General features: G+C 56.3%; 1 protein-coding gene and 1 long non-coding RNA gene across 2 annotated transcripts; both read left to right on the top strand.

Moving 5' to 3' along the window:
• The first annotated feature begins 1,139 nt into the window (after nt 1-1,139).
• LOC110483994 (uncharacterized) lies at nt 1,140-20,420 on the top strand. Its single transcript, XM_077789538.1, has 14 exons — nt 1,140-1,391; nt 3,830-3,925; nt 5,135-5,293; nt 6,727-6,804; nt 9,116-9,166; nt 9,868-9,900; nt 10,016-10,066; nt 10,148-10,228; nt 10,535-10,612; nt 11,278-13,265; nt 13,374-15,258; nt 18,692-18,803; nt 18,980-20,085; nt 20,414-20,420. Exons 1-14 carry the CDS (start codon nt 1,144-1,146, stop codon nt 20,418-20,420), a joined length of 5,973 nt encoding a protein of 1,990 aa, XP_077645664.1. The 5' UTR covers nt 1,140-1,143.
• A 2,108-nt stretch (nt 20,421-22,528) lies between these two features.
• On the top strand, nt 22,529-26,264 carry LOC144247892 (uncharacterized). Its single transcript, XR_013341360.1, has 3 exons — nt 22,529-23,003; nt 24,679-25,338; nt 26,124-26,264. It is a non-coding gene; the product is annotated as an uncharacterized LOC144247892 (long non-coding RNA).
• Nucleotides 26,265-26,888: the final 624 nt, after the last annotated feature.

Below are 26,888 nucleotides of genomic sequence, written 5' to 3' on the forward strand. Positions count from 1 at the left end.
TTCAGGGGATTTTGGGGATGTAGGATTTGGGGGATTTTGGAGATTTGGGGTTTTAGGAACTTGGGGATTTTGGGGGTTTGGGACAAAGGGATTTTGGGAATTTGGGTCTATAGGAACGGGGATTTTGGGGATTTGGGTCTATAGGAACGGGGGGATTTTGGGGGTTTGGGGCACAGGGATTTTGGGGATTTGGGGCACAGGGATTTTTGGGATTTGGGTCTATAGGAACTTGGGGATTTTGGGGGTTTGGGACACAGGGATTTTTGGGATTTGGGTCTATAGGAACTTGGGGATTTTGGGATTTGGGACACAGGGATTTTGGGGATTTGGGTCTATAGGAACTGGGGGATTTTGGGGATTTGAGGCACAGGGATTTGGGGGATTTGGGGCACAGGGATTTTGGGGATTTGGGGCACAGGGATTTTTGGGATTTGGGTCTATAGGAACGGGGGGATTTGGGGCACAGGGATTTTGGGGATTTGGGGCACAGGGATTTTTGGGATTTGGGTCTATAGGAACGGGGGGATTTGGGGCACAGGGATTTTGGGGATTTGAGGCACAGGGATTTTGGGGATTTGGGTCTATAGGAACTTGGGGATTTTGGGCACAGGGATTTTGGGGATTTTGGACACAGGGATTTTGGGGATTTGGGTCTATAGGAACTGGGGGATTTTGGGGATTTGAGGCACAGGGATTTGGGGATTTGGGGCACAGGGATTTTGGGGATTTGGGGCACAGGGATTTGGGGGATTTGGGTCTGTAGGAACTTGGGGATTTGGGGGATTTGGGTCTATAAGAACGGGGGGATTTTGGGGATTTTGGACACAGGGATTTTGGGGATTTGGGGCACAGGGATTTTGGGGATTTTGAACACAGGGATTTTGGGGATTTTGAACACAGGAATTTTGGGGATTTTGAACACAGGGTTTGGGGGATCTGGGGGATGTGGGGGGCCCTGACTCCCGCGTTCCCAGCGCTGGGATGTACAATGGGATCGGGCTGTAGGAACGGGGGGATTTTGGGGATTTGGGGCACAGGGATTTTGGGGATTTTGGACACAGGGATTTTGGGGATTTTGGACACAGGGATTTGGGGGATCTGGGGGATGTGGGGGGCCCTGACTCCCGCGTTCCCAGCGCTGGGATGTACAATGGGATCGGGCTGCCGACGCCGCGGGGCAGCGGCACCAACGGCTACGTCCAGCGCAACCTCTCGGCCCTGCGGCCCAAGAAAGGGGGGGCGGGCGGGGACCCCCCCCCCGGCGAGGAGGAGCTGAGGCGCCTGGAGGCCGCCCTGGCCAAGAAACCCAACGCCGACATCCTCGACCACCAGCGCAAGCGGAGGGTGGAGCTGAAATGCCTGGAGCTGGCCGAGCTGATGGAGGAGCAGGGGTGAGCGCCGCGCGCCCCAAAAACACGCCCTGAAATTTCCCAAAATCCCCCGAAATTTCCCCAAAATCCCCCCAGACCCCCTCGGGACCCCTCCCCAAATTCGGGGGTCCCCCCTGGCACCCCAAAATCCCTTTTAATACCCCCAAACCCCCCCAAAATCCCCCTAAAATCTCCTTTAAACCCCCCAAATTCCCCCCGAAATTTCCCAAAATTTCCCGAAATTTCCCCAAAATCCCCCCAGACCCCCTCGGGACCCCTCCCCAAATTTGGGTCCCCCCCTGACACCCCAAATCCCCCCTAAATTCCCCCAAAATCCCTTTTAATCCCCCAAACCCCCCAAAATCCCCCTAAAATCTCCTTTAAACCCCCCAAAATCCCCCGAAAATTTCCCAAAATCCTCCAAAATTTCCCCAAAATCCCCCCAGACCCCCTCGGGACCCCTCCCCAAATTCGGGGGTCCCCCCTGGCACCCCAAAATCCCTTTTAATACCCCCAAACACCCCAAAATCCCCTAAAATCTCCTTTAAACCCCCCAAAATCCCCCTGAAATTTCCCAAAATCCCCCGAAATTTCCCCAAATCCCCCGAAATTTCCCCAAATCCCCCCAGACCCCCTCGGGACCCCTCCCCAAATTCGGGGTCCCCCCCTGACACCCCAAATCCCCCTTTAAACCCCTCAAAATCCCTTTTAATACCCCCAAACCCCCCCAAAATCTCCTTTAAATGCCCCAAAATCCCCCCAAAATTTCCCAAAATCCCCCAAAATTTCCCCAGACCCCCTCGGGACCCCTCCCCAAATTCGGGGGTCCCCCCTGGCACCCCAAAATCCCTTTTAATACCCCCAAACCCCCCCAAAATCCCCTAAAATCTCCTTTAAACCCCCCAAAATCCCCCCAAAATTTCCCGAAATCCCCCAAAATTTCCCTAAACCCCCCAAAATTTCCCCAAATCCCCCCAGACCCCCTCGGGACCCCTCCCCAAATTCGGGGTCCCCCCCGGACACCCCAAATCCCCCTTTAAACCCCTCAAAATCCCTTTTAATGCCCCCAAACCCCCCTAAAATCTCCTTTAAACCCCCCAAAATTTCCCGAAATCCCCCAAAATTTCCCAAAATCCTCCAAAATTTCCCCAAATCCCCCCAGACCCCCTCGGGACCCCTCCCCAAATTTGGGTCCCCCCCTGACACCCCAAATCCCCCCTAAATTCCCCCAAAATCCCTTTTAATCCCCCAAACCCCCCAAAATCCCCCTAAAATCTCCTTTAAACCCCCAAAATCCCCCAAAAATTTCCCAAAATCCTCCAAAATTTCCCCAAAATCCCCCCAGACCCCCTCGGGACCCCTCCCCAAATTCGGGGTCCCCCCTGGCACCCCAAATCCTCCTTTAAACCCCAAAATCCCTTTTAATACCCCAAAATCCCCCTAAAATCTCCTTTAAACCCCCCAAAATCCCCCCAAAATTTCCCGAAATCCCCCAAAATTTCCCAAAATCCTCCAAAATTTCCCCAAATCCCCCCAGACCCTCTCAGGACCCCTCCCCAAATTCGGGGTCCCCCCTGACACCCCAAATCCCCCCTAAATTCCCCCAAAATCCCTTTTAATACCCCAGAATCCCCCTAGAATCTCCTTTAACCCCCGAAATTTCCCAAAATCCCCCGAAATTTCCCCAAAATCCCCCCAGACCCCCTCAGGACCCCTCCCCAAATTCGGGGGTCCCCCTGGCACCCCAAAATCCCTTTTAATACCCCCAAACCCCCCCAAAATCCCCCTAAAATCTCCTTTAAACCCCCAAAATTTCCCAAAATCCCCCCAAAATTTCCCAAAATCCTCCGAAATTTCCCCAAATCCCCCCAGACCCCCTCAGGACCCCTCCCCAAATTCGGGGGTCCCCCCTGACACCCCAAAATCCCTTTTAATACCCCCAAACCCCCCCAAAATCCCCCTAAAATCTCCTTTAAACCCCCCAAAATCCCCCCAAAATTTCCCAAAATCCTCTAAAATTTCCCCAAAATCCCCCCAGACCCCCTCGGGACCCCTCCCCAAATTCGGGGGTCCCCCCTGGCACCCCAAATCCCCCCTAAATTCCCCCAAAATCCCTTTTAATCCCCCAAACCCCCCAAAATCCCCCTAAAATCTCCTTTAAACCCCCCAAAATCCCCCCAAAATTTCCCGAAATCCCCCGAAATTTCCCCAGACCCCCTCGGGACCCCTCCCCAAATTCGGGGGTCCCCCCTGGCACCCCAAATCTCCCTTTAAACCCCCCAAAATCCCTTTCAATACCCCCAACCCCCCCTAAAATCTCCTTTAAACCCCCCAAAATCCCCCTGAAATTTCCCGAAATCCCCCCAAAATTTCCCGAAATCCCCCGAAATTTCCCCAAATCCCCCCAGACCCCCTCGGGACCCCTCCCCAAATTCGGGTCCCCCTTTTCCCCGTTGCAGCTACTCGGCCGAGGAGATCGAGGCCAAGGTGGCCACGTTCCGCACGATGCTGCTGGAGAAGGACGAGGGGCCCGGCGACCCCGAGCAGAAACCCACGTGAGCCCCCTCATTTGCATAATTAGCATAATTAGCTGCATGGCGCCTCGTTAACCGCCGTCCCCGAGGGGGTTTTGGGGGAAAAAAATGGAATTTTGGGGGGAAAAAAGGAGTTTTTTGGGGTGGTTTGAGTGGGAATTGGGGATTTTGGGGTCGTTAGTGGCAAGATAAGTTTGTTAATTAGGTTCATTAGCATAATTAGCGTAATTATATCTCATTAATCAGCTCCCCAGAGAGGTTTGTGGGGGGAAAAGGGAATTTTGGGGAGGAAAAAAGGAGATTTTTTGGGGTGGTTTGAGTGGGAATTGGGGATTTTGGGGTCGTTAGTAGCAAGATAAGTTTGTTAATTAGGTTCATTAGCATAATTAGCGTAATTATACCTTGTTAATCAGCTCCCCAGAGAGGTTTGTGGGGGGAAAAGGGAATTTTGGGGGGAAAAAAGGAGATTTTTTGGGGTGGTTTGAGTGGGAATTGGGGATTTTTCAATTACTACCAAAATAAGTTCGTTAATTAGCTTAATTAGCCTAATTGTCTTAATTATCTCTTCTTAATCAGCTCCCCAGAGAGGTTTTTGGGGGAAAAAAGTGAATTTTGGGAGGGAAAAAAAAAGGACGTTTTTGGTGGGATTTGTGTGGAAATTGGAGATTTTTCAGTCATTAATACTAAAATAACTTTGTTAATTAGCTTAATTACCACTCATTAACCAGCCCTAGTAATTGGGGGGAGGTTGGGGTGGGGAAAAAAGGGAATTTTGGGTGAGAAAAAGGTGATTTTTGGAGGGAAATTGTGAATTTTGGGAGGAAAATTTGGGGGTTTAAGCTCATTACCGATCTCAATATTCGTTAATGAAGCCTTAATTAATTAGTTTTTGTTAATGACCATTAATTGAGGTGCAGGATTTTGGGATTTGCTGTCTTTGATCCTTTTAAGTTCTAATAAAGAGAGAAAATTCGGGTGTTTAGGTGATCAACACCATCATTAACCACCTGAAAAACACTTCCTTTAATTAATTAACCTTTGTTAGTTAGAATTAATTAAGAAGTGATTTTTAAGTAATTTCTGCTGCCTTAATTTGAATTTTTAACTCTCAAAACCACCAAAAAATTAACAATTTTTGGGGGGATTTTCGCGTTTTTTTTGTGGGACTTTCACCGTGCCTTACCCAAAATGAGTTAATTAATGCACGTGTTGATTAATTATGCTAATTAGCGCCACGGAGACGCACCAGCTGGCCGAGGCTAACGAGCGCAAGAACGAGCGGCTCCGCGCCGCCTTCGGCATCAGCGACTCCTACGTGGACGGCTCCGCCTTCGAGCCCGGCCGGCGGCCCCGGGACCCCCCCCAGGAGCCCCCCCAGGAGCAGCCCAGGTACCCGGAATTCCCAAAAATCACAAAATTCCCGAAATTCCTGAAATTCCCAAAAAAATCCCGGTAAAAACACGAAAATCCCTGAAAAAATCCCGTTAAAATCGTCAAAATTACCCTAAAAAAATCCCCATGGGAAATCCCACAGGAGCCCCCCAGGTACCCCAAATTCCCAAAAATCACAAAATTCCCAAAAATCCTGAGATTCCCAAAAAAATCCCGGTAAAAACACGAAAATCCCTGAAAAAATCCCGGTAAAATCGTCAAAATTGACCCAAAATTCCCCCCCGGGAGCCCCCCCAGGAGCCCCCCAGGTACCCCAAATTCCCGGAATTCCCAGAATTCCCGAAAACCCGAAATTCCCAAAAAAATCCTGTTAAAAACACGAAAATCCCTGAAAAAATCCCGTTAAAATCGTCAAAATTACGCTAAAAAAATCCCCCAGGGAAATCCCACAGGAGCCCCCCAGGTACCCCAAAATTCCCGAAAATCCTGAAATTCCTGAAATTCCCAAAAACCGTTAAAAACAAAAAAATCCCTGAAAAAATCCCGTTAAAATTGTCAAAATTACCCTAAAAAATTCCCCCAGGAGTCCCCCCAGGTACCCAAAAATTCCCAAAAAACCCCACCCAAAATTCCCCCAAAATTCCCTTAAAATCCCCCCAAAATTCCCTTAAAATCCCCCCAAAATTCCCTTAAAATCCCCCCAAAATTCCCTTAAAATCCCCCCAAAATTCTCCCTAAAATCCCCCCAAAATTCCCCCCAAAATTCCCTTAAAATCCCCCCAAAATTCCCCCCAAAATTCCCTTAAAATCCCCCCAAAATTCTCCCTAAAATCCCCCCAAAATTCTCCCTAAAATCCCCCCAAAATTCCCTTAAAATCCCCCCAAAATTCCCCGTAAAATTCCCTCAAATCCCCCCAAAATTCCCTTAAAATCCCCCCAAAATTTTCCCCAAAATTCCCCCAAAATTCCCTTAAAATCCCCCCAAAATTCTCCCTAAAATCCCCCCAAAATTCTCCCTAAAATCCCCCCAAAATTCCCCCCAAAATCCCCCCAAAATTCTCCCTAAAATCCCCCCAAAATTCCCTTAAAATCCCCCCAAAATTCCCTTAAAATCCCCCCAAAATTCCCTTAAAAACCCCCAAAATTCTCTCTTAAATCCCCCCAAAATTCCCTTAAAATCCCCCCAAAATTCCCCCTAAAATCCCCCCAAAATTCCCTTAAAATCCCCCCAAAAATCCCCCCAAAATTCTCCCTAAAATCCCCCCAAAATTCCCTTAAATCCCCCCAAAATTCCCCCAAAATCCCCCCAAAATTTCTCCAAAATTGTCTCAATTCTTCTAAAATCTCCCAAATTCCCCCAAATCCACTGAAAATCCCCCAAACTCCCCAAAATTGCCCAAAATCCCCCAAAATCTCCCCGAATCCCGCAGCGCTCCCCCCGAGCCGTCCAGCTCCCGCTCGCCGTCCCCGAAGCAGAAGAAGAAGAAGAAGAAGAAGGATCGGGGCAGGTGAGGGGGAATTTGGGGAATTTTGGGGAAATTTGGGGAAATTTGGGGATTTTTGGGGAAATTTGGAGATTTTGGGGGAATTTTGAAGGGTTTGGGGTAAATTTGGGGTAAATTTGGGGGGGGATTTTGGGAGGATTTTGAAGCGAAAGGGGAGGAAGGATCGGGGCAGGTGAAGGGGGAATTTGGGGAATTTTGGGGAAATTTGGGGAAATTTGGGGAAATTTGGGGAAATTTGGGGATTTTTGGTGATTTTGGGGGAATTTTGAAGGGTTTGGGGTAAATTTGGGGGGATTTTGGGGGAGAATTTTGGGGGATTTTGGGAGGATTTTGAAGCAAAAAGGGAGGAAGGATCGGGGCAGGTGAGGGGGAATTTGGGGAATTTTGGGGAAATTTGGTGATTTTGGGGGAATTTTGAAGGATTTGGGGTAAATTTGGGGGGATTTTGGGGGGGAATTTTGGGGGATTTTGGGAGGATTTTGAAGCAAAAGGAGAGGAAGGATCGGGGCAGGTGAGGAGGAATTTGGGGAAATTTGGGGGATTTTGGGGATTTTTGGGGATTTTTGGAGATTTTGGGGGAATTTTGAGGGGTTTGGGGTAAATTTGGGGGAGAATTTTTGGGGATTTTGGGAGGATTTTGAAGCGAAAGGGGAGGAAGAATCGGGGCAGGTGAGGGGAAATTTGGGGAATTTTGGGGAGATTTTGGAGAATTTTGGGGAGATTTTGGGATTTTTGGAGATTTTGGGGGATTTTGGGCTGAAATTGCAGGGATTTTGGGGAATTTTGGGGGGATTTGGGATGAATTATGGATGGAATTTGTGGGATTCTTGGATTTTGGGTGGAATTTTTGGATTTTGGGTGGAATTTATGGGATTTTGGGAGGAATTTATGGATTTTGGGTGGAATTTTGGGCTTTTGGACGGAATTTATGATAATTTGGGGATTTCAGGTTAAAATTGGGGAATTTCGAGTGGAATTTGTTGATTTTGGGTGGAATTTGGGAACTTCGGGTGGATTTTGGGAACTTCAAATGGAATTTGTTGTTTTTAGGCAGAATTTTATGGATTTTAGGTGGAATTTGGGGATTTTAGGTAAAATTTGTGGATTTCCAGTGGAATTTGTTGAATTTTGGTGAAATCTCGGGATTTTTGGGTGGAATTTTGGGAATTTTCAGGTGGAATTTTTGAAATTTCAGGTTTTTGGGTGGAATTTTGGGAATTTTGTGGGTTTTAGGTGGAATTTGGGGAATTTCGGGTTATTTGGGTGTAATTTTAAGAATTTCATGGGTTTTGGGTGGAATTTTGAGAATTTTGGGTTTTTTGGGTGGAATTTTGAGAATTTTGGGTTATTTTTAGGCGGAATTTTGAGAATTCCAGGTTTTTTGGGTGGAATTTGGGGACATTGAAGAATTTTCTGGTGGAGTTTAGAGAGTTTCGGGGTTTTTGGGTGGAATTCTGGGAACTTTCAGATGGAATTTTGGAAATTTCAGGTTTTTGGGTGGAATTTGGGGAATTTCGGGGGTTTTGGGTGGAATTTGGGGAATTTTGGGATTTTGGGATGGAATTTGGAGAATTTCAGGAACTTTCTGGTGGAATTTAGGGAATTCCGGGTTTTTTGGGGTGGAATTCTGGGAATTTTTGGGTGGAATTTTGGGAATTTCGTGGGTTTTTGGGTGGAATTCCGAGAAATTTTCAGGTGGAATTTTGGAAATTCCAGGTTTTTGGATGGAGTTTCGAGAATTTCGGGGGTTTTGCGGTGGAATTTTGAGAATTTCGGGTTTTTTGGGTGGAATTTTGGGAATTTTTGGGTGGAATTTTGAGGTTTTCGGGGTTTTTTTTGGATAGAATATTGGGAATTTCGGGTGGAATTTTGAGGATTTTGGGGGTTTTGGGTGGAATTTTGGGAATTTGCGGTTTGTTTGGGGGTGGAATTCCGGGAATTTCCGGGTGGAATTTTGGGAATTCTGGGGTTTTGGGGGTGGAATTCTGGGAATTTCCGGGTGGAATTTTGGGAATTTCGGGTTTTTTGGGTGGAATTTTGAGAATTTTGGGGTTTTTTTGGGTGGAATTCCGGGAATTTCCGGGTGGAATTTTGAGAATTTAGGGTTTTTTGGGTGGAATTTTGAGAATTTTGGAGTTTTTGGGTGGAATTTTGAGAATTTAGGGGTTTTTTTGGGTGGAATTCCGGGAATTTCCGGGTAGAATTTTGGGGGTTTTGGGTGGAATTTTGAGAATTTCGGGTTTTTTGGGTGGAATTTTGGGAATTTCGGGTTTTTTGGGTGGAATTTTGGGAATTTCGGGGTCTCCCCCCCCAGGTCCGCCAGCCGCTCCGGGGAGAGGAAGAAGAGCAAGAAGAAGAAGCACCGGTGAGAAAAGGGGCGTGGCCTCACCTGAAAGGGGCGTGGCCTCACCTGGAAATGGGCGTGGCCTCACCAACAAAGGGGGCGTGGCCTCATCTGGAAAGGGGCGTGGCCTCATCTGCCCAATGGGCGTGGCCAGACCCGCCAAGTGGGCGTGGCCTCACCTCTAATTGGTTATGGCCTTACCTAGAAAGGGGCGTGTCCTCCTCTAGAAAGGGGCGTGGCCTCACCGACAAAGTGGGCGTGGTCTAACCCACCAAGTGGGCATGGTTTAACCCCTAAAGGGGCGTGACCTCACCTCTAATTGGTCATGGCCTCACCTGAAAGGGGCGTGGCCTCACCCACAAAAGGGGCGTGGCCTTATCTGGAAATGGGCGTGGCCTCATCTGCCCAATGGGCGTGGCCAAACCCGCCAAGTGGGCGTGGCCTCACCGCCAATTGGTTGTGGCCTTATCTAGAAAGGGGCGTGGCCTCACCCACAAAGTGGGCGTGGTCTAACCCACCAAGTGGGCGTGGTCTAACGCCTAAAAGGGGCGTGGCCTCACCAACACAGGGGGCGTGGTCTCACACACAAAGGGCGCTGCCTCATCCGCAAGTGGGCGTGGCCTCACCTGGAAGGGGCGTGGCCTCGCCCACCAAGTGGGCGTGGTCTCACCCCTAAAGGGGCGTGGCCTCATTGACCCCGCCCATTTCCCCTCCCCCCCCAGGTCCGAATCCGAGGCCAAGAAGCGAAAGCACCGGTAAGGACGGGCTGGGGGAGGGGCGGGGGCGTGGCCTCTGGGTGGGCGTGGCCTATGGGTGGGCGTGGCCTCTGGTGGGCGTGGCCGGCCGCTGACGTCCCCGCCCCTCCCGCAGCTCGCCCAGCCCCAAGGCCAAGCACAAGGCCAAGGAGAAGAAGCGCAAGCGGTGAGCCCCTCCCCCTTCTTTAGCCCCTCCCCCCTTGCCCCTCCCCCTCTGACCCTGCTCCGCCCCTCCCCCCGCCCGCAGGTCCACCAGCCAATCGCAGAAGCCGGAGCGCTCTTCCTCCCCGGCCGGCTCCTCCTCCTCCTCGGGCTCCTCCCGCAGCAGGTGAGACCCCCCGGAAAAAAACCAAAAACCCCCCCGAGAATCCCCTCCCCCAGCCGCCCCTCCCCCCACCCACGGCGCTGCCCCGCCCCCGCAGGTCCCGCAGCGCCCCGGCCCCGCCCGCGGCGCCGGCGCAGCGCCGCCAGGAAGAGGAGCCGGCGCCGCCGCCATTGCCGCCGCCGGCCTCCCCCGCCATTGCCGCCGCCGCGCCGCCGCCGCAGGTGAGCGCCGGGGCGGGGCCGGGGGGAGGGGCGGGGCCGGGGGGAGGGGGAGGACCCGCCCTCACTGACCCCTCCCCCTTCCCGGCAGGAGCCGCAGCCGGAGCCGCTCGCGCCGCCCTCGCCGGCGCCGTCCCCCGGCGTCGCCGCCGCCGCCGAGCCGCCGCCCGTGAGCCCCGCCCCGGCCCCGCCCTCCCCCTCCCCGTCCCCTCCCCCTCCCCCGAAGCGCTCCGCCCCTCCCCCGCCCTCCTCCTCCTCCTCGCGCCGCTCCCGCACGCGCTCGCGCTCGCGGTCGCGCTCCCGGCGCCGCGGCGGCGGCGGCTCGGCCCGCGGCTCCCGGCGCCGCTCCCGCTCCCGGCCGCGCTCCCGGCGCCGCTCCCGCTCGCGGCCGCGCCGCCGCTCGCGCTCCCGCACGCCGCTCTGGACGCCCAACGCCGCCTCGCCGCCGCGCTGGCCGCTGGCCGGCACGCCGCTGACGCTGCCCAACAGCATCCCCACCTCCGGCTGCGGCCCCGGCGCCGCCGCCGCCGCCGCGCGCTCCCGCAGCCGCTCCCGCCCGCGCCGCCGCTCCCGCTCCCGCCGCCGCTCCCGCTCCCGCCGCTGGGGCCGCTCCCGCAGCCGCTCCCGCTCCCGGCGCCGCTCCCGGTCGCCGATCCGCCGGTCGCGCTCGCCCATCCGCCGCTCGTGGTCGCCCATCCGGCGGTCGCGATCGCGGCGTCGCTCCCGCTCGCGGCGTCGCTCCCGTTCGCGGCGTCGATCACGTTCGCGGCGCCGCTCCCGCTCGCTGTCGCCGTCCCCGGACCGGCGCCGTCGCCGCCGCGCCGCCCGCCGCAGCCGCTCCGACTCGTCGGGCAAATCGCGGCACGGCGGCGCCCGCCGCAGCCGCTCGCTCAGCTCGCCGCTGCCCAAGAAGCGGCCGCGCTCCCGCTCGGCCACGCCGCGGCGGCGCCGCGAGCGCAGCGACAGCGCCTCGCCCGGCCCGGCGCGCCGCTCGCCGTCCCTGCCGCGCACGCCGGCCACCGGCGCCAACGCCACCCGGCTGCCCTCGCCCAACCCCGCCCGCCCCAAGTGGGTCCCGCTGGCCGAGCTGCACCCGCCCCGCGGGGCGCCGGTGACGACGCCGACGCCGACGCCGACACTCGCCGCCGCCTCCAAGTGGGTCCCGATCGGCGGCGCCCAGCCCCCGGCCCTGCAGCCGGCGCCGCCCGGCACCGAGGCCGGCGCCAAAACCGCGCCGGAGCCGCCGGCGGAGGAGAAACCCGAGGCGGCGTCGCCGGGAGCCGCCAAAGCGGCGCCGACGCCGGTGAAAGCGGCCGCGGGAGACGCCAAACCCGGAGTCGGCGACGCCAAACCAGCGGCGGGTGAGGCCAAACCGGGCGTGAGCGAGGTGAAAATGGCCAACGGCGACGCCAAAGCGCCGGCGGCCGTCACCGCGGCGCCGAGCGTCGCCAAGGCCGAGGTGCCGCCCTCGCCGCCCGCCAAGGCCGCGCCGGCGCCGAGCGTCCCCAGATCGCCGGCGCCGCCCGATGCCAAACCGGCGCCGAGCGTCCCCAAATCGCCGGAGCCGCCCAAAGCCGCGCCCGCCGCCAAGGCCGAGCCCGGCCGCGCCTCCCCGGCGCCCGCCCGGCCGCCGCCGCCGCCGCCGCCGGGGCTGCCGCGGGTGCTGGCGCGGCCGCCCGGCCCCGCCGCCGCGGCGCCACCCGTGGGCGCGTCGCTGCTGCCGGCGGCGCGGCTCAGCCTCCCCTCGTCGCCCGTGGCCGCCTCGGCGCTGCCGCCGCTCGGCGCCAAGGCCGCCCCGGCGCGGCTCGGCGGCGCCAAACCCGCCGCCCGCGCCGCCGCCGCCGCCGTGCCCGCCGGCGTCAGCCCCCTGGGCGCCGCCATCCTGCGCGCCAGCGCCGACGCCAACGCCAAGGCCACGGCCATGGCCAGGGCCGCCGGAGCCACCGGCATCACCAGTATGACCAGTATGACCAGTATGACCGGCATCGCCAGTATGACCAGCATGACCAGCATCACCAGTATGACCAGTGCCGCCAGTAAGGCCACCGGCGCTCCCAGTTTGGGCAGCGGCGGCGTCATCGTCACCAGAGCCGCCGCCGGCGCGGCTCCCAGCGCTCCCAGTTTGACCAGTACGACCAGTCCGGGGAGAGTCGGTGCTGGGATTGTCCCTAAAGCCACCGGCGGGACCAGTCCGGGTGTCACCAGTGCGACCAGTGTGACCAGTTTGACCAGTGCAGCGGCTCCCAGTTTGACCAGTGCAACCAGTTTGACCAGTGCGGCGGCTCCCAGTGTCACCAGTGTCACCAGTTTGACCAGTGTGGCAGCTCCCAGTTTGACCAGTTTGACCGGTGCGGCGGCTCCCAGTGTCACCAGTTCAACCAGTTTGACCAGTGCTGCGACTCCCAGTTCGACCAGTTTGACCGGTGCTGCGACTCCCAGTTCAACCAGTACGACCAGTTTGACCGGTGCTGCGGTTCCCAGTACAACCAGTTTGAGCAGTGCTGCGGCTCCCAGTTTGACCAGTTCAACCACTGCTACAGCTCCCAGTGTCACCAGTACAACCAGTTTGACCAGTGCTGCGGCTCCCAGTGTGACCAGTTTGACCAGTGAGGCGGCTCCCAGTTCGACCAGTTTGACCAGTGCTGTGGCTCCCAGTGTGACCAGTTTGACCAGTGCGGCAGCTCCCAGTGTCACCAGTTTGACCAGTGCGGCGGCTCCCAGTTCGACCAGTTTGACCGGTGCTGCGGCTCCCAGTTCAACCAGTTTGACCGGTGCTGCGGCTCCCAGTACAACCAGTTTGACTGGTGCTGTGGCTCCCAGTGTCACCAGTTTGACCAGTGCTGCGGCTCCCAGTACAACCAGTTTGAGCAGTGCTGTGGCTCCCAGTATCACCAGTTTGACCAGTTCCACGGCTCCCAGTTTAACCAGTATCACCAGTTTGACCAGTTCCACGGCTCCCAGTTTAACCAGTATCACCAGTACGACCGGTTCCACGGCTCCCGGTGCCGCCAGTGCTGCCGTTCTCAGCGCCACCAGTTTGACCAGTGCTCCCAGTATGAGCAGCGCTGCTCCCAGTTTGACCAGTGGCACCCGTGCTGCAGCTCCCAGTGCTCCCAGTACCATCACGGCAGCGGCTCCCAGTGCTCCCAGTAACACCAGTACCGTCGTGGCAGCAGCTCCCAGTACCACCAGTAACAGCGTGGTGGCGGCTCCCAGTGCTCCCAGTTCCACCATGACACCGGCTCCCAGTGCTCCCAGTATCACCAGTGCCGCGCCTCAGAGCGTTCCCAGTGCTCCCAGTTTGACCAGTGGCACCAGTGCTGCGGCTCCCAGTGCTCCCAGTAACACCAGTATGGGTATGGTGACAGCTCCCAGTGCTCCCAGTATCACCGTGGCAGCAGCTCCCAGTGCTCCCAGTTTGACCAGTGGCACCAGTGCTGCGGCTCCCAGTGCTCCCAGTGCTCCCAGTACCATCATAGCAGCGGCTCCCAGTGCTCCCAGTATCACTGTGGCAGCGGCTCCCAGTGCTCCCAGTGCTCCCAGTATCACCGTGGCAGCGGCTCCCAGTGCTCCCAGTGCTCCCAGTATCACAAGTACGGGCATGGCAGCAGCTCCCAGTGCTCCCAGTACCACCAGTATGGGCACACTGATGGCACCCAGTGCTCCCAGTATCACCAGTGCGGCACCTCAGAGCATTCCCAGTATCACCAGTACCACCGTGGCTGCATCTCCCAGTGCTCCCAGTGCTCCCAGTACCGGCCCACCAGCGGCTCCCAGTGCTCCCAGTATCACCATGGCAGCAGCTCCCAGTGTTCCCAGTGCTCCCAGTATCACTGTGGCTGCGGCTCCCAGTGCTCCCAGTACCGGCACAGCAGCGGCTCCCAGTGCTCCCAGTTCCATCATGGAAACCGCTCCCAGTATCACCAGTACTGGGATAACCAGCGCTCCCAGTGCCACCAGTAGCACCAGTAACAGCGTGGCTGCGGCTCCCAGTGCTCCCAGTATCACCAGTACCGGCACACCAGCGGCTCCCAGTGCTCCCAGTGCTCCCAGTATCACCGTGGCAGCGGCTCCCAGTATCACCAGTACCGGCACACCAGCGGCTCCCAGTGCTCCCAGTATCACTATGGCAGCAGCTCCCAGTGCTCCCAGTGCTCCCAGTGCTCCCAGTATCACTATGGCAGCAGCTCCCAGTGCTCCCAGTGCTCCCAGTATCACCGTGGCAGCGGCTCCCAGTGCTCCCAGTGCTCCCAGTATCACCGTGGCAGCGGCTCCCAGTGCTCCCAGTGCTCCCAGTATCACTGTGGCAGCAGCTCCCAGTGCTCCCAGTGCTCCCAGTATCACCGTGGAAGCGGCTCCCAGTGCTCCCAGTGCTCCCAGTATCACCAGTACCGGCACACCAGCGGCTCCCAGTGCTCCCAGTGCTCCCAGTGCCCCCAGTATCACCAGTACCGGCACACCAGTGGCTCCCAGTGCTCCCAGTATCACCGTGGCAGCGGCTCCCAGTGCTCCCAGTGCTCCCAGTATCACCGTGGAAGCGGCTCCCAGTGCTCCCAGTATCACCAGTACCGGCACACCAGCGGCTCCCAGTGCTCCCAGTGCTCCCAGTATCACCGTGGCAGCGGCTCCCAGTGCTCCCAGTGCTCCCAGTGCTCCCAGTGCGCCGCCGGCCGCCGGCCCCAAGGGCAGCTCCTCGTCGTCGTCCTCCTCCTCCTCTTCCTCCTCGTCCTCCTCCTCCTCCTCGTCCGACTCCGACTCCGACTCCAGCTCCAGCTCTTCCGACTCCGCCCCGCCTTCGCCGGCCCCGCCCACCGGGTGAGGACACGCCCCTTTCCTTAATTAACCAATTAACCGTGCCCCTTTTCCTAATTAACCCCACCCACCCAGTGAAGACATGCACCTTTTGTTAATTAACCCCTCCCACCGGGTGAGGACACGCCCCTTTCCTTAATTAACCGTGCCTCATTTGCTAATTAACCCCTCCCACCGGGTGAGGACACGCCCCTTTCCTTAATTAACCGTGCCTCATTTCCTAATTAACCCCTCCCACCGGGTGAGGACACGCCCCTTTCCTTAATTAACCACGCCTCTTTTCCTAATTAATCCCTCCCACCGGGTGAGGACACGCCCCTTTCCTTAATTATCCACGCCTCATTTCCTAATTAACCCCTCCCACCGGGTGAGGACACGCCCCTTTCCTTAATTAACCACGCCTCATTTGCTAATTAATCCCTCCCACCGGGTGAGGACACACCCCTTTCCTTAATTAACCAATTAACCATGCCTCTTTTCCTAATTAGCCCCTCCCACCGGGTGAGGACACGCCCCTTTCCTTAATTAACCACGCCTCTTTTCCTAATTAATCCCTCCCACCCAGTGAAGACATGCGCCTTTTGTTAATTAGCCCCGCCCACCGTGTGAGGACACGCCCCTTTTCCTAATTAACCCCTCCCACCAGGTGAGGACGCGCCCCTTTTCTTAATTAGCAATTCCACTTTCCTTGATTAGCCCTGCCCACCAGGTGAGGACACACATTTTTTCTTAATTAACCTTGTTCGTTGGGTGAGGACACGCCCCTTTTCTTAATTAGCCCCTCCCATCAGGTGAGGACACGCCCCTTTTCTTAATTAGCCCCTCCCATCAGGTGAGGACACGCCCCTTTTTTAATGAGCAATTCCACTTTCCTTGATTAGCTCCACCCACTGTGTGAGGACACGCCCCTTTTCTTAATTAACCTTGTTCGTTGGGTGAGGACACGCCCCTTTTCTTAATTAGTCCCATCGGGTGAGGACACACCCCTTTCATTAATTAGCAATTCCACTTTCCTTGATTAGCTCTGCCCACCAGGTGAGGACACGCCTTTTTTCTTAATTAACCACGCCTCTTTTCCTAATGAACCTCTCCTGCCCAGTGAAGACACGCCCCTTTTCTTAATTAAGCTTGTCTACTGGGTGAGGACACGCCCCTTTTCTTAATTAGCCTTGTTCGTTGGGTGAGGACACGCCCCTTTTATTAATTAACCTTGTCTGCTGGGTGAGGACACGCCCCTTTTCTTAATTAACCTTGTTCGTTGGGTGAGGACACGCCCCTTTTATTAATTAACCTTGTCTACTGGGTGAGGACACGCCCCTTTTATTAATTAACCTTGTTTATTGGGTGAGGACACGCCCCTTTTCTTAATTAACCTTGTCTACTGGGTGAGGACACGCCCCTTTTATTAATTAACCTTGTTCATTGGGTGAGGACACGCCCCTTTTCTTAATTAACCTTGTCTACTGGGTGAGGACACGCCCCTTTTATTAATTAACCTTGTTTATTGGGTGAGGACACGCCCCTTTTCTTAATTAACCTTGTCTCCTGGGTGAGGACACGCCCCTTTTCTTAATTAACCTTGTCTCCTGGGTGAGGACACGCCCCTTTTATTAATTAACCTTGTTCGTTGGGTGAGGACACGCCCCTTTTCTTAATTAACCTTGTCTACTGGGTGAGGACACGCCCCTTTTATTAATTAACCTTGTTCGTTGGGTGAGGACACGCCCCTTTCCTTAATTAACCGTGTCCACTGGATGTGGCCACGCCCATTTCCTTGTTTAGCCCCGCCCACTTTAACCCCGTAACCCCGCCCCCAAACGTGAGGCCACGCCCACCGTGGCTCCTGATTGGGCGAGGCTAAGCTCCACCCATTGTCAATTAAGCCACGCCCGGTTTAAATTAGACCACGCCCATTTATAGCAGACCACGCCCACTTTAAAGGCATAGGGGGTCCCCAAGGCCCCGCCCACCCCTGCCTCAGTGTCCCCGGGGTGTCACCCACCCCTGCCTCAGTGTCCCCAGGACTCCACCCACCCCTGCCTCAGTGTCCCCAGGGTGTCACCCACCCCTGCCTCAGTGTCCCCAGGACTCCACCCACCCCTGCCTCAGTGTCCCCAGGACTCCACCCACCCCTGCCTCAGTGTCCCCAGGGTGTCACCCACCCCTGCCTCAGTGTCCCCAGGGTGCCACCCACCCCTGCCTCAGTGTCCCCGGGGTGCCACCCACCCATTCCTCAGTGTCCCTGGGGTGCCACCCACCCCTGCTTCAGTGTCCCCAAGGCCCCGCCCACCCCTGCCTCAGTGTCCCCGGGGTGCCACCCACCCATTCCTCAGTGTCCCCAGGGTGCCACCCACCCCTGCCTCAGTGTCCCCAGGGTGTCACCCACCCCTGCCTCAGTGTCCCCGGGGTGCCACCCACCCCTGCCTCAGTGTCCCCAAGGCCCCGCCCACCCCTGCCTCAGTGTCCCCGAGGCCCCGCCCACCCCTGCCTCAGTGTCCCCAGGGTGCCACCCACCCATTCCTCAGTGTCCCCAGGGTGCCGCCCACCCCTGCCTCAGTGTCCCCGGGGTGTCACCCACCCCTGCCTCAGTGTCCCCGGGGTGTCACCCACCCCTGCCTCAGTGTCCCCGGGGTGCCACCCACCCCTGCCTCAGTGTCCCCGGGGTGCCACCCACCCCTGCCTCAGTGTCCCAAAGGCTCTGCCCACCCCTGCCTCAGTGTCCCCAGGGTGTCACCCACCCCTGCCTCAGTGTCCCCGGGGTGCCACCCACCCCTGCCTCAGTGTCCCCAAGGCCCCGCCCATCCCTGCCTCAGTGTCCCAGGGTGTCACCCAGCCATTCCTCAGTGTCCCCGGGGTGCCACCCACCCCTGCCTCAGTGTCCCTGGGGTGCCACCCACCCCTGCCTCAGTGTCCCTGGGGTGCCACCCACCCCTGCCTCAGTGTCCCCGGGGTGCCACCCACCCCTGCCTCAGTGTCCCCGGGGTGTCACCCACCCCTGCCTCAGTGTCCCCAGGGTGTCACCCACCCCTGCCTCAGTGTCCCCAGGGTGCCACCCACCCCTGCCTCAGTGTCCCCAAGGCCCCACCCACCCCTGCCTCAGTGTCCCCAGGGTGCCACCCACCCAGGGTGCCAACCCACACCTCCATGAGGGTGTCCCCGTGTCCCCGAGGTGTCACCCACCCGTGCCTCAGTGTCCCCAGGGTGTCACCCACCCATTCCTCAGTGTCCCCAGGGTGCCACCCACCCCTACCTCAGTGTCCCCAAGGCCCCACCCACCCCTGCCTCAGTGTCCCCAGGGTGCCACCCCCCCTGCCTCAGTGTCCCCGGGGCCCCGCCCACCCCTGCCTCAGTGTCCCCAAGGCCCCGCCCAGCCGTGCCTCAGTGTCCCCAGGGTGTCCCCAGCCCCTCCCCCTCTCTGACCGCTCTCTCCCCGCAGGTCCCCGAGCGCCGCCGCCGCCATCGTCACCGCGGCCACCGGCCCGGCCCCGCCCGAGGGCCCCGCCCCGCCCGGCGCCGCCGCCCCCGCAGCCGCCGCAGCCGCCGTGCCGGTGCCCCGGCGCAAGCGGCGCCGCTCTTCCTCCTCCTCGTCCTCCTCGTCGTCCTCGTCCTCGTCCTCCTCGTCCTCCAGCTCCTCCTCCTCTTCCTCCTCCTCCTCCTCCTCTCCTCCTCCTCCTCCTCCTCCTCCTCCTCCTCCTCCTCCTCCTCCTCCTCCTCCTCCTCCGAGGCCCCGCCCCAAGCCCCGCCCCAGCCCGAGGCCCCGCCCACTTCCGCCTCCCCTCCCCCCTCCGCCGGCCCCGCCCCCTCCTCCACCGCCCCGGCCACGCCCACCGCCGCCGCGGCCACGCCCACCGCCGCTGTAGCCACGCCCACCACCTCCGCGGCCACGCCCACCACCACGGCTGTGGCCACGCCCACCCCGGCCGCGGCCACGCCCACCCCGGCGGCGGCCACGCCCCTGCTGTCACTCAAACCGGTGGGCGGGGCCTCGGCGACGCCCCGCCCCCCCGGCTCGCTGCTGTCACTCACGCCCGGCGGGGGGCGTGGCCTGCGCCCCTCGCCCCGCCCCCCCGGCTCTCTGCTCTCATTGGCCGCCGCCGGGCGGGGCGTGGCCGGGCGGGGCGGGGGCCCCTTCCCGCTATTGGCCGCCCGCAGCCCGGGCTCCGCCTCCTTCCAGCGCGCGGCCACGCCCTTCCTGGCCACGCCCACGCGCGGGGGGTGGAGCCCGCGCTCCCCCTCCTCCCCCTTCCTGCGGGGGGGCGTGGCCGGGGGGGCGTGGCCTCGGCTGGGCGGGGGCGGGGCCTGCCTGCACCGTTTCCACGGCAACCTGGGGGCGGGGCTGGGCTGCTCGGCCCGCCTGGGGGGCGGGGCCTGCCTGCACCGTTTCCACGGCAACGTGGGCGGGGCCTCGGCGGCGGCGGCCAATCGCGTCAGCCCCTGTGGCCACCGCGGCTGCTGCTACCACGGGAGGGGCGGGGCCTCGCTGGCGGGGGGCGGGGCCGCGCCGCGGAGCCCCTCCCCCTTCGCCATGACGCCCAGCATGGCCGCCCGCATGGCCCAGTACTCGGGCTCCTCCTCCCAGTACTCCCAGTACGGCCCCGCCTCCTCCCAGTACAGCCCCGCCTCCTCCCAGTACAGCCCCGCCTCCTCCCAGTACGGCTCCGGGGGCTCGTCCCAGTACGGCGCCGCCTCCTCCCAGTACGGCCAGTACCAGTACCAGTACGCCCAGCTGGCCTCCCAGTACTCCCAGTACTCCCAGTACGGCGCTGACGGCTCCCAGTACGGCGCCGGCGACGGCTCCCAGTACGCCCAGTACGCCGCCAGCGCCGCCCAGTACGCCGCCTCGGGCGCCGGGGCCGCCGCCGCCGCCGCCGCCGCCGGGAGCGGCGCCGCCGACGCCTCCCAGTACGCGGCGGCCGCTGGGAACCAGTACGGGGCCGGCGCGGGGGGAGGGGCGGCGGGCGCGGCGGGAGGGGGAGGGGCGGCCGCGGGGGGAGGGGCGGCGGCCTGGGCGGGGGAGGGCGGGACGCAGGAGGGGTGGGGGAGCAGCGGGGGAGGGGTCAGCTGGGGCAACTGGGTCAGCCCCGCCCAGTGACGGGGGGGACCGGGACCGGTCTGGGGGTTTGAGCCAAATTTGGGGGGTCTGACACAAATCCGGTAGGTTTTGACCCAAATCCGGGGGGTTCTGACCCAAATTTGGGGGGTCTGAGCCAAGCTTGGGGGGTCTGACCCAAATCCGGGAGGTTTTGACCCAAATCTGGGGGGTTTGACCCAAATTTGGGGGTTCTGACCCAAATCTGGGGAGGTTGATCCAAATCCAGAAGGTTTTGACCCAAATCTGGGGGTTCTGATCCAAGTCCGGGGGCTTTGAACCAAGTCTGGGGGGTTTGACCCAAATCCGGGAGGTTTTGACCCGAATCTGGGGGATTTGACCCAAATCTGGGGGGTTTGACCCAAATTTGGGGGGTTTGAGCCAAGCTTGGGGGGTCTGACCCAAATCCGGGAGGTTTTGACCCAAATCTGGGGAGGTTGATCCAAATCCAGAAGGTTCTGACCCAAATCTGGGGGTTCTGACCCAAGTTTAGGGGTTTGACCCAAATCGGGAGGTTTTGACCCAAATCTGGGGGGTCTGACCCAAATCCGGGAGGTTTTGACCCAAATCCGGGGGGTTTGACCCAAGTTTGGGGGGTTTGAGCCAAATTTGGGGGTTTGAGCCAAGCTTGGGGGGTCTGACCCAAATCCGGGAGGTTTTGACCCAAATCTGGGGGTTCTGATCCAAGTCCGGGGGCTTTGAACCAAGTTTGGGGGGTTTGACCCAAATCCGGGAGGTTTTGACCCAAATCTGGGGGATTTGACCCAAATCTGGGGGATTTGACCCAAATCTGGGGGGTTTGACCCAAATTTGGGGGGTTTGAGCCAAGCTTGGGGGGTCTGACCCAAATCCGGGAGGTTTTGACCCAAATCTGGGGGTTCTGACCCAAATCTGGGGAGGTTGATCCAAATCCAGAAGGTTCTGACCCAAATCCGGGAGGTTTTGACCCAAATCTGGGGGTTCTGACCCAAATCTGGGGGGTTTGACCCAAATCCGGGAGGTTTTGACCCAAATCTGGGGGTTCTGACCCAAGTTTAGGGTTTTGACCCAAATCTGGGGGTTCTGACCCAAATCTGGGGGTTTGACCCAAATCCGGGAGGTTTTGACCCACGTTTGGGGCATTTTAAGAAGATTTTGGGGGTTTTGGCCCAAATTTGGGGGGTTTGGAGCTGGGTTTGGGGAGTTCTTACACAAATTTGGGGTTTCTGACCCAAATCCAGGAGGTTTTGACCCAAGTTTGGGAGATTTTAAGGAGATTTTGGGAGGTTCTGACCCAAGGTTGGGGGTTCTGACCCAAAATTGGGAGATTTTTGGGAGATTTTGGGGGGTTCTGTCCCAAATCCAGGAGGTTCTGACCCAAATTTGGAGGTTTGATGGTGGAAATTGGGAGTTTTGGACCCAAAATTTGGAGGTTGGAGCTGAACTTGGGGGTTCTGAACCCAATTTGGGGGATTTTAGGAAGGTTTGGGAGGATTTTAGGGAGATTTTGGGGTTCTGACCCAAATTTGGGGGATTTTAGGGGGTTTTGGGGGTTCTGACCCAAATTTGGGGGATTTTAGGAAGGTTTTGGGGGATTTTAGGGGGTTTTGGGGGTTCTGACCCAAATTTGGGGGATTTTAGGGAGGTTTTGGGGGTTCTGACCCAAATTTGGGGCATTTTAGGGGGGTTTTGGGGGATTTTAGGGGGTTTTGTGGGTTGTGACCCAGATTTGGGGGATTTTAGGGAGGTTTCGGGGTTCTCATCCAAATTTGGGGATTTTAGGGAGATTTTGGGGTTCTGACCCAAATTTGGGGGATTTTAGGGGTTTTGGAGGGTTTGGACCCAAATTTGGGGAATTTTAGGGGGTTTTGTGGGTTCTGACCCAAATTTGGGGGATTTTAAGGAGGTTTTGTGGGTTCTGACCCAAATTTGGGGGAATTTTAGGGGGTTTTGGGGTTCTGACCCAAATTTGGGGAATTTTAGGGGGTTTTGGGGGTTCTGACCCAAATTTGGGGGATTTTAAGGAGGTTTTAGGGGTGTTGACCCAAATTTGGGGATTTTAGGGAGGTTTGGGGTATTTTAGGGAGGTTTTGTGGGTTCTGACCCAAATTTGGGGGATTTTAGGAAGGTTTGGGGGTTCTGACCCAAATTTGGGGGATTTTAGGGGGTTTTGTGGGTTCTGACCCAAATTTTGGGGGATTTTAGGAGATTTTGGGGGTGTTGACCCAAATTTGGGGATTTTAGGGAGGTTTTGGGGTATTTTAGGGAGATTTTGTGGGTTGTGACCCAAATTTGGGGGATTTTAGGGAGGTTTTGGGGGATTTTAAGGAGGTTTGGGAGTTCTGACCCAAATTTGGGGGATTTTAAGGATGTTTTGGAGGGTTTGGACCCAGATTTGGGGGATTTTAAGGAGGTTTTGGGGGTGTTGACCCAAATTTTGGGGTTTTTAAGGATGTTTTGGAGGGTTTGGACCCAAATTTGGGGGTTTCGGACCCCAAACTTTGGGGGTTCAGCCGAAACTCGGGGTTTTGTAGCCCCGAATTTGGGGTTTTGGCCCCAAAGCCGCGGGGGCGGAGCCTCGCGGGGGCGTGGCCACGGCTGAAGCCCCGCCCACGCCGGAGGTGGAGTCAGCGGCCGCACTTCCGGGTTAAGCCCCGCCCCCTGCACGTGATTGGCGGAGGTGAGAGGAAGGGGCGGGGCCTGGGGAAAGGGGCGGGGGCTAAGGGGAGTGGGGGGAGTTCCCATTTGGGCTGAAATTCCCAATTTTGGGGTGGATTTAAAAGGTGGAAATTCCCAATTTTTGGGGTGGGTTTTGGGGTAAAAATTCCCAATTTTGGGGTGGATTTAAAAGGTGGAAATTCCCAATTTTTGGGGTGGATTTTGGGGTAAAAATTCCCAATTTTGGGGTGGATTTAAAAGGTGGAAATTCCCAATTTTTGGGGTGGATTTTAAGGTAAAAATTCCCATTTTTTGGGGTGGATTTTGGGGAAAAAATTCCCAATTTTGGGGTGGATTTTGGGGTAAAAATTCCCAATTTTGGGGTGGATTTTGGGGTTAAAATTGGGAATTTTGAGGTGAAATTTTGGAATTTTGGGGTGGACTTTGAGGTTGAAAATTCCCGTTTTTGGGGTTGGAGTTTGGAATTTTGGGTTAAACGTCGGAATTTTCAGGTCGATTTTAAGGATAAAATTCCCATTTTTGGGGTGGATTTTGGGGTAAAAATTCCCATTTTTCGGGTCGACCTTAAGGTGAAAATTCCAATTTTTGGGGTGGATTTTGGGTTGAAATTCCCATTTTTGGGGTGGATTTAGTGTTGAAATTCCCATTTTTGGGGTGGATTTTAAGGTAAAAATTTCCGATTTTGGGGTTAAAATTTGGAATTTTGAGGTGAAATTTTGGAATTTTGGGGTGGACTTCGGGGTTGAAAATTCCCATTTCGGGGGTTGGAGTTTGGAATTTTGGGGTTAAAATTCGGAATTTTGGGGTGGATTTTAATAAGGAAACTCCCAGTTCTGGGGTGAAAATTGTTGTTTTTGGGGTGGGTTTTTAAAGTGAGTTTTGGGGTGAAAATTCCCATTTTTTGGGGTAAAAAATCCCAGTTTTTAGACTTAAAATTGCCATTTTTGGGGTGGATTTTGGTGTGAAAATTCCCCAGTTTGGGACCGTTTTTAGAGTTAAAATTCCCCGTTTTAGGGTAAAAATTGCCATTTTCGGGATGGATTTTGGGGTTAAAATTTGGAATTTTCGGAGGGGATTTTGGGGTAAAAACGGCCGATTTTGGGGAGGATTTTGGGGAGATTATACGATGAAAAATTACCATTTTTATGGTAAAAATTCCCATTTCGGGGCAAAATTTAGGGTGAAAATTCCCATTTTGGGGTGAAAATTTGGGGTGGAAATTTTCCATTTTGGGGATGGATTTTGAGGGGAAAATTTGGGGTAAAAATTCCTATTTGGGGTTAAAAATCCCCATTTTGGGGCAGAATTCGAGTAAAACTTTGCATTTTGGGGTGAAAATTTGGGGTAAAAAATTACCATTTTGGGAGTGGATTTTGGGTTAAAATGTCTCGTTGAGTGGTGGATTTTGGGGTAAAAAATACCGATTTTGGGGTGAAAAATGCCGATTTTTGGGGTGGATTTTTGGGGTGAAAAATGCCGATTTTGGGGTGGATTTTGGGGTGAAAAATGCCGATTTTTGGGGTGAAAAATGCCGATTTTGGGGGTGGATTTTGGGGTGAAAAATGCCGATTTTTGGGGTGAAAAATGCCGATTTTGGGGTGGATTTTGGGGTGAAAACCAGGGATTTTGGGGGTGGATTTTGGGTGAAAACCAGGGATTTTTGGGGGTTGTTTTAGGGTGAAAACGCTCAGGTTGCAGGTGGATTTTGGGATGGAAACGCCCGCTCTGAGGGCAGAGTTTGGGGTAAAAATGTCGTTTTTTGGGTAAAAATGTCCTGTTTGGGGTGAAAACGTGGAAATTCGGGGGTGGCTTCGGGGGTGGGTTTTGGGGTGAAAACGCCGAGTTTTGGGTGAATTTTGGGGTGAAAATTCCCATTTTTGAGGATAATTTTGGGGTTAAAATTCCCGGTTTTGAGGAGGATTTTGGGTTGAAAATTCCCAGATTGGGGGAGGATTTTGGGGTAAAAAACACGGATTTTGGGGTGGATTTTGGGCATTATCTGAGGTGGAAAAGCCCCATTTGTGGGGTGGTTTTTGGGGTGAAAATGCCCCTTTTTGGGTGGATTTGGGGTTGAAAATTCCCAGGTTTTGGGGGTGGATTTTGGGGTGACTTTGCCCGGTTTGAGGGTGGATTTTGGGCTAAAAACCACAGAATTTGGGGTGGTTTTTGGGGTGAAAACGGCCGGTTTTGGGGTGGATTTTGGGGTGAAAAACAACTGATTTTGGGGGTGTTTTTGGGGTGAAAACGGCCGGTTTGGGGGTTGTTTTTAGGGTGAAAACGCTCAGGTTGCAGGTGGATTTTGGATGGAAACGCCCGCTCTGAGGGCGGAGTTTGGGGTAAAAATGTCGTTTTTTGGGTAAAAATGTCCTGTTTGGGTGAAAATGTAAAAATTCGGGGCTGGGTTTTGGGGTGAAAACGTTGAGTTTTGGGGGTGGATTTGGGGGCAGATTTTGGAGGTGGAAATTCCCATTTTGGGGTGAAAATTCCCGGTTTTGGGGAGAAGCTTGGAGTGAAAATTCCCAATTTTGGGGTGGATTTTGGGGTGATTTTGCCCAGTTTGGGTGTGGATTTTGGGGTGAAAATTCCCAATTTCTGGGAGGAGTTTGGGGTCAACTTACCCAGCTCGGGGGTGGAATTTGGGGTGAAAATTCCCAGTTTTGGGGTGGATTTTGGGCTAAAAACTCCCAGTTTTGGGGTGGATTTGGGGTGACCTTGCCCAGTTTGGGGGTGGAATTTGGGGTGAAAATTCCCAGTTTTAGGGTAAAAATTCCCATTTTTACGGTGGATTTTCGGGTTAAAATTCCCATTTTTGGGGTGGATTTTGGGGTGGAAATTCCCAATTTCGGGGTGGATTTTGGGGTGAAAATTCCCAATTTCAGGGTGGAAATTCCCGCTTTTCAGGTCTCTTCTGTGCTGGAAACGCCCATTTTTGGTGGGGGGTGGGGGATTTTGGGTGGAATTTGTGGATTTTGGGTCCGGGGGCGGGGCCTCTCGGGGGTCCCGAATTTGGGGTGACCGCGGGGTCCACGTGTGGGGGAGGGGCCCCCCAAAAACGGCTCCGGGACCCCCAAAATCGGGGCCGCCCCTCCCCCCACCCCCTCACCCCTCTCTTCTCTTGCAGCTCCGCCCCCGAAGCTCCGCCCCCGACTCCAGGCCCCGCCCCCTTTCCATAAGCCCCGCCCCTTTCCCCGCAAACCACGCCCCTTCCCATAAACCACGCCCCCTCCCCACCAGCCAATCCCGTTTCGTTTCCCGCCCCTGCTCTGACCCCGCCCTCTCCTCTTTAAGCCCCGCCCCCCTTTTCTGAAGCCCCGCCCATTTTCTCTCCAAGCCCCGCCCCCTTTTTGTTGTTTTCTGTTTTACATTAAAACGACCCAAAATTAAAGGGGGCGTGGTCTCTGATTGGGGGCGGGGCTTGGTTAATGAGGGGGAGGGGCGGGAATGGGGGGACCCCAAAGAGACAAAAATTCCTCCAAAATTCTCCGGGAACCCCAAATTTCCCCTAAAATTCCATTGAGATCCCCAAAATCCCCAAATTTCCCCTAAAATTCCATTGAGATCCCCAAAATCCCCAAATTTCCCCTAAAATTCCATTGAGATCCCCAAAATCCCCAAATTTCCCCTAAAATTCCATTGAGATCCCCAAAATCCCCAAATTTCCCCTAAAATTCCATTGAGATCCCCAAAATCCCCAAATTTCCCCTAAAATTTCATTGAGATCCCCAAAATCCCCAAATTTCCCCTAAAATTTCATTGAGTCCCCCCCAAATCTCCAAATTTCCCCTAAAATTTCATTGAGTCCCCCAGAATCTCCAAATTTCCCACCCAAATTCTCTTGAGAGCCCCAAAATCCCCAAATTTCCCCTAAAATTCCCTTGGGACCCCC

Source organism: Lonchura striata, chromosome 35 (assembly GCF_046129695.1).
Source record: "Lonchura striata isolate bLonStr1 chromosome 35, bLonStr1.mat, whole genome shotgun sequence".
In the NCBI taxonomy this organism is placed as follows: Eukaryota; Metazoa; Chordata; class Aves; order Passeriformes; family Estrildidae; genus Lonchura; species Lonchura striata.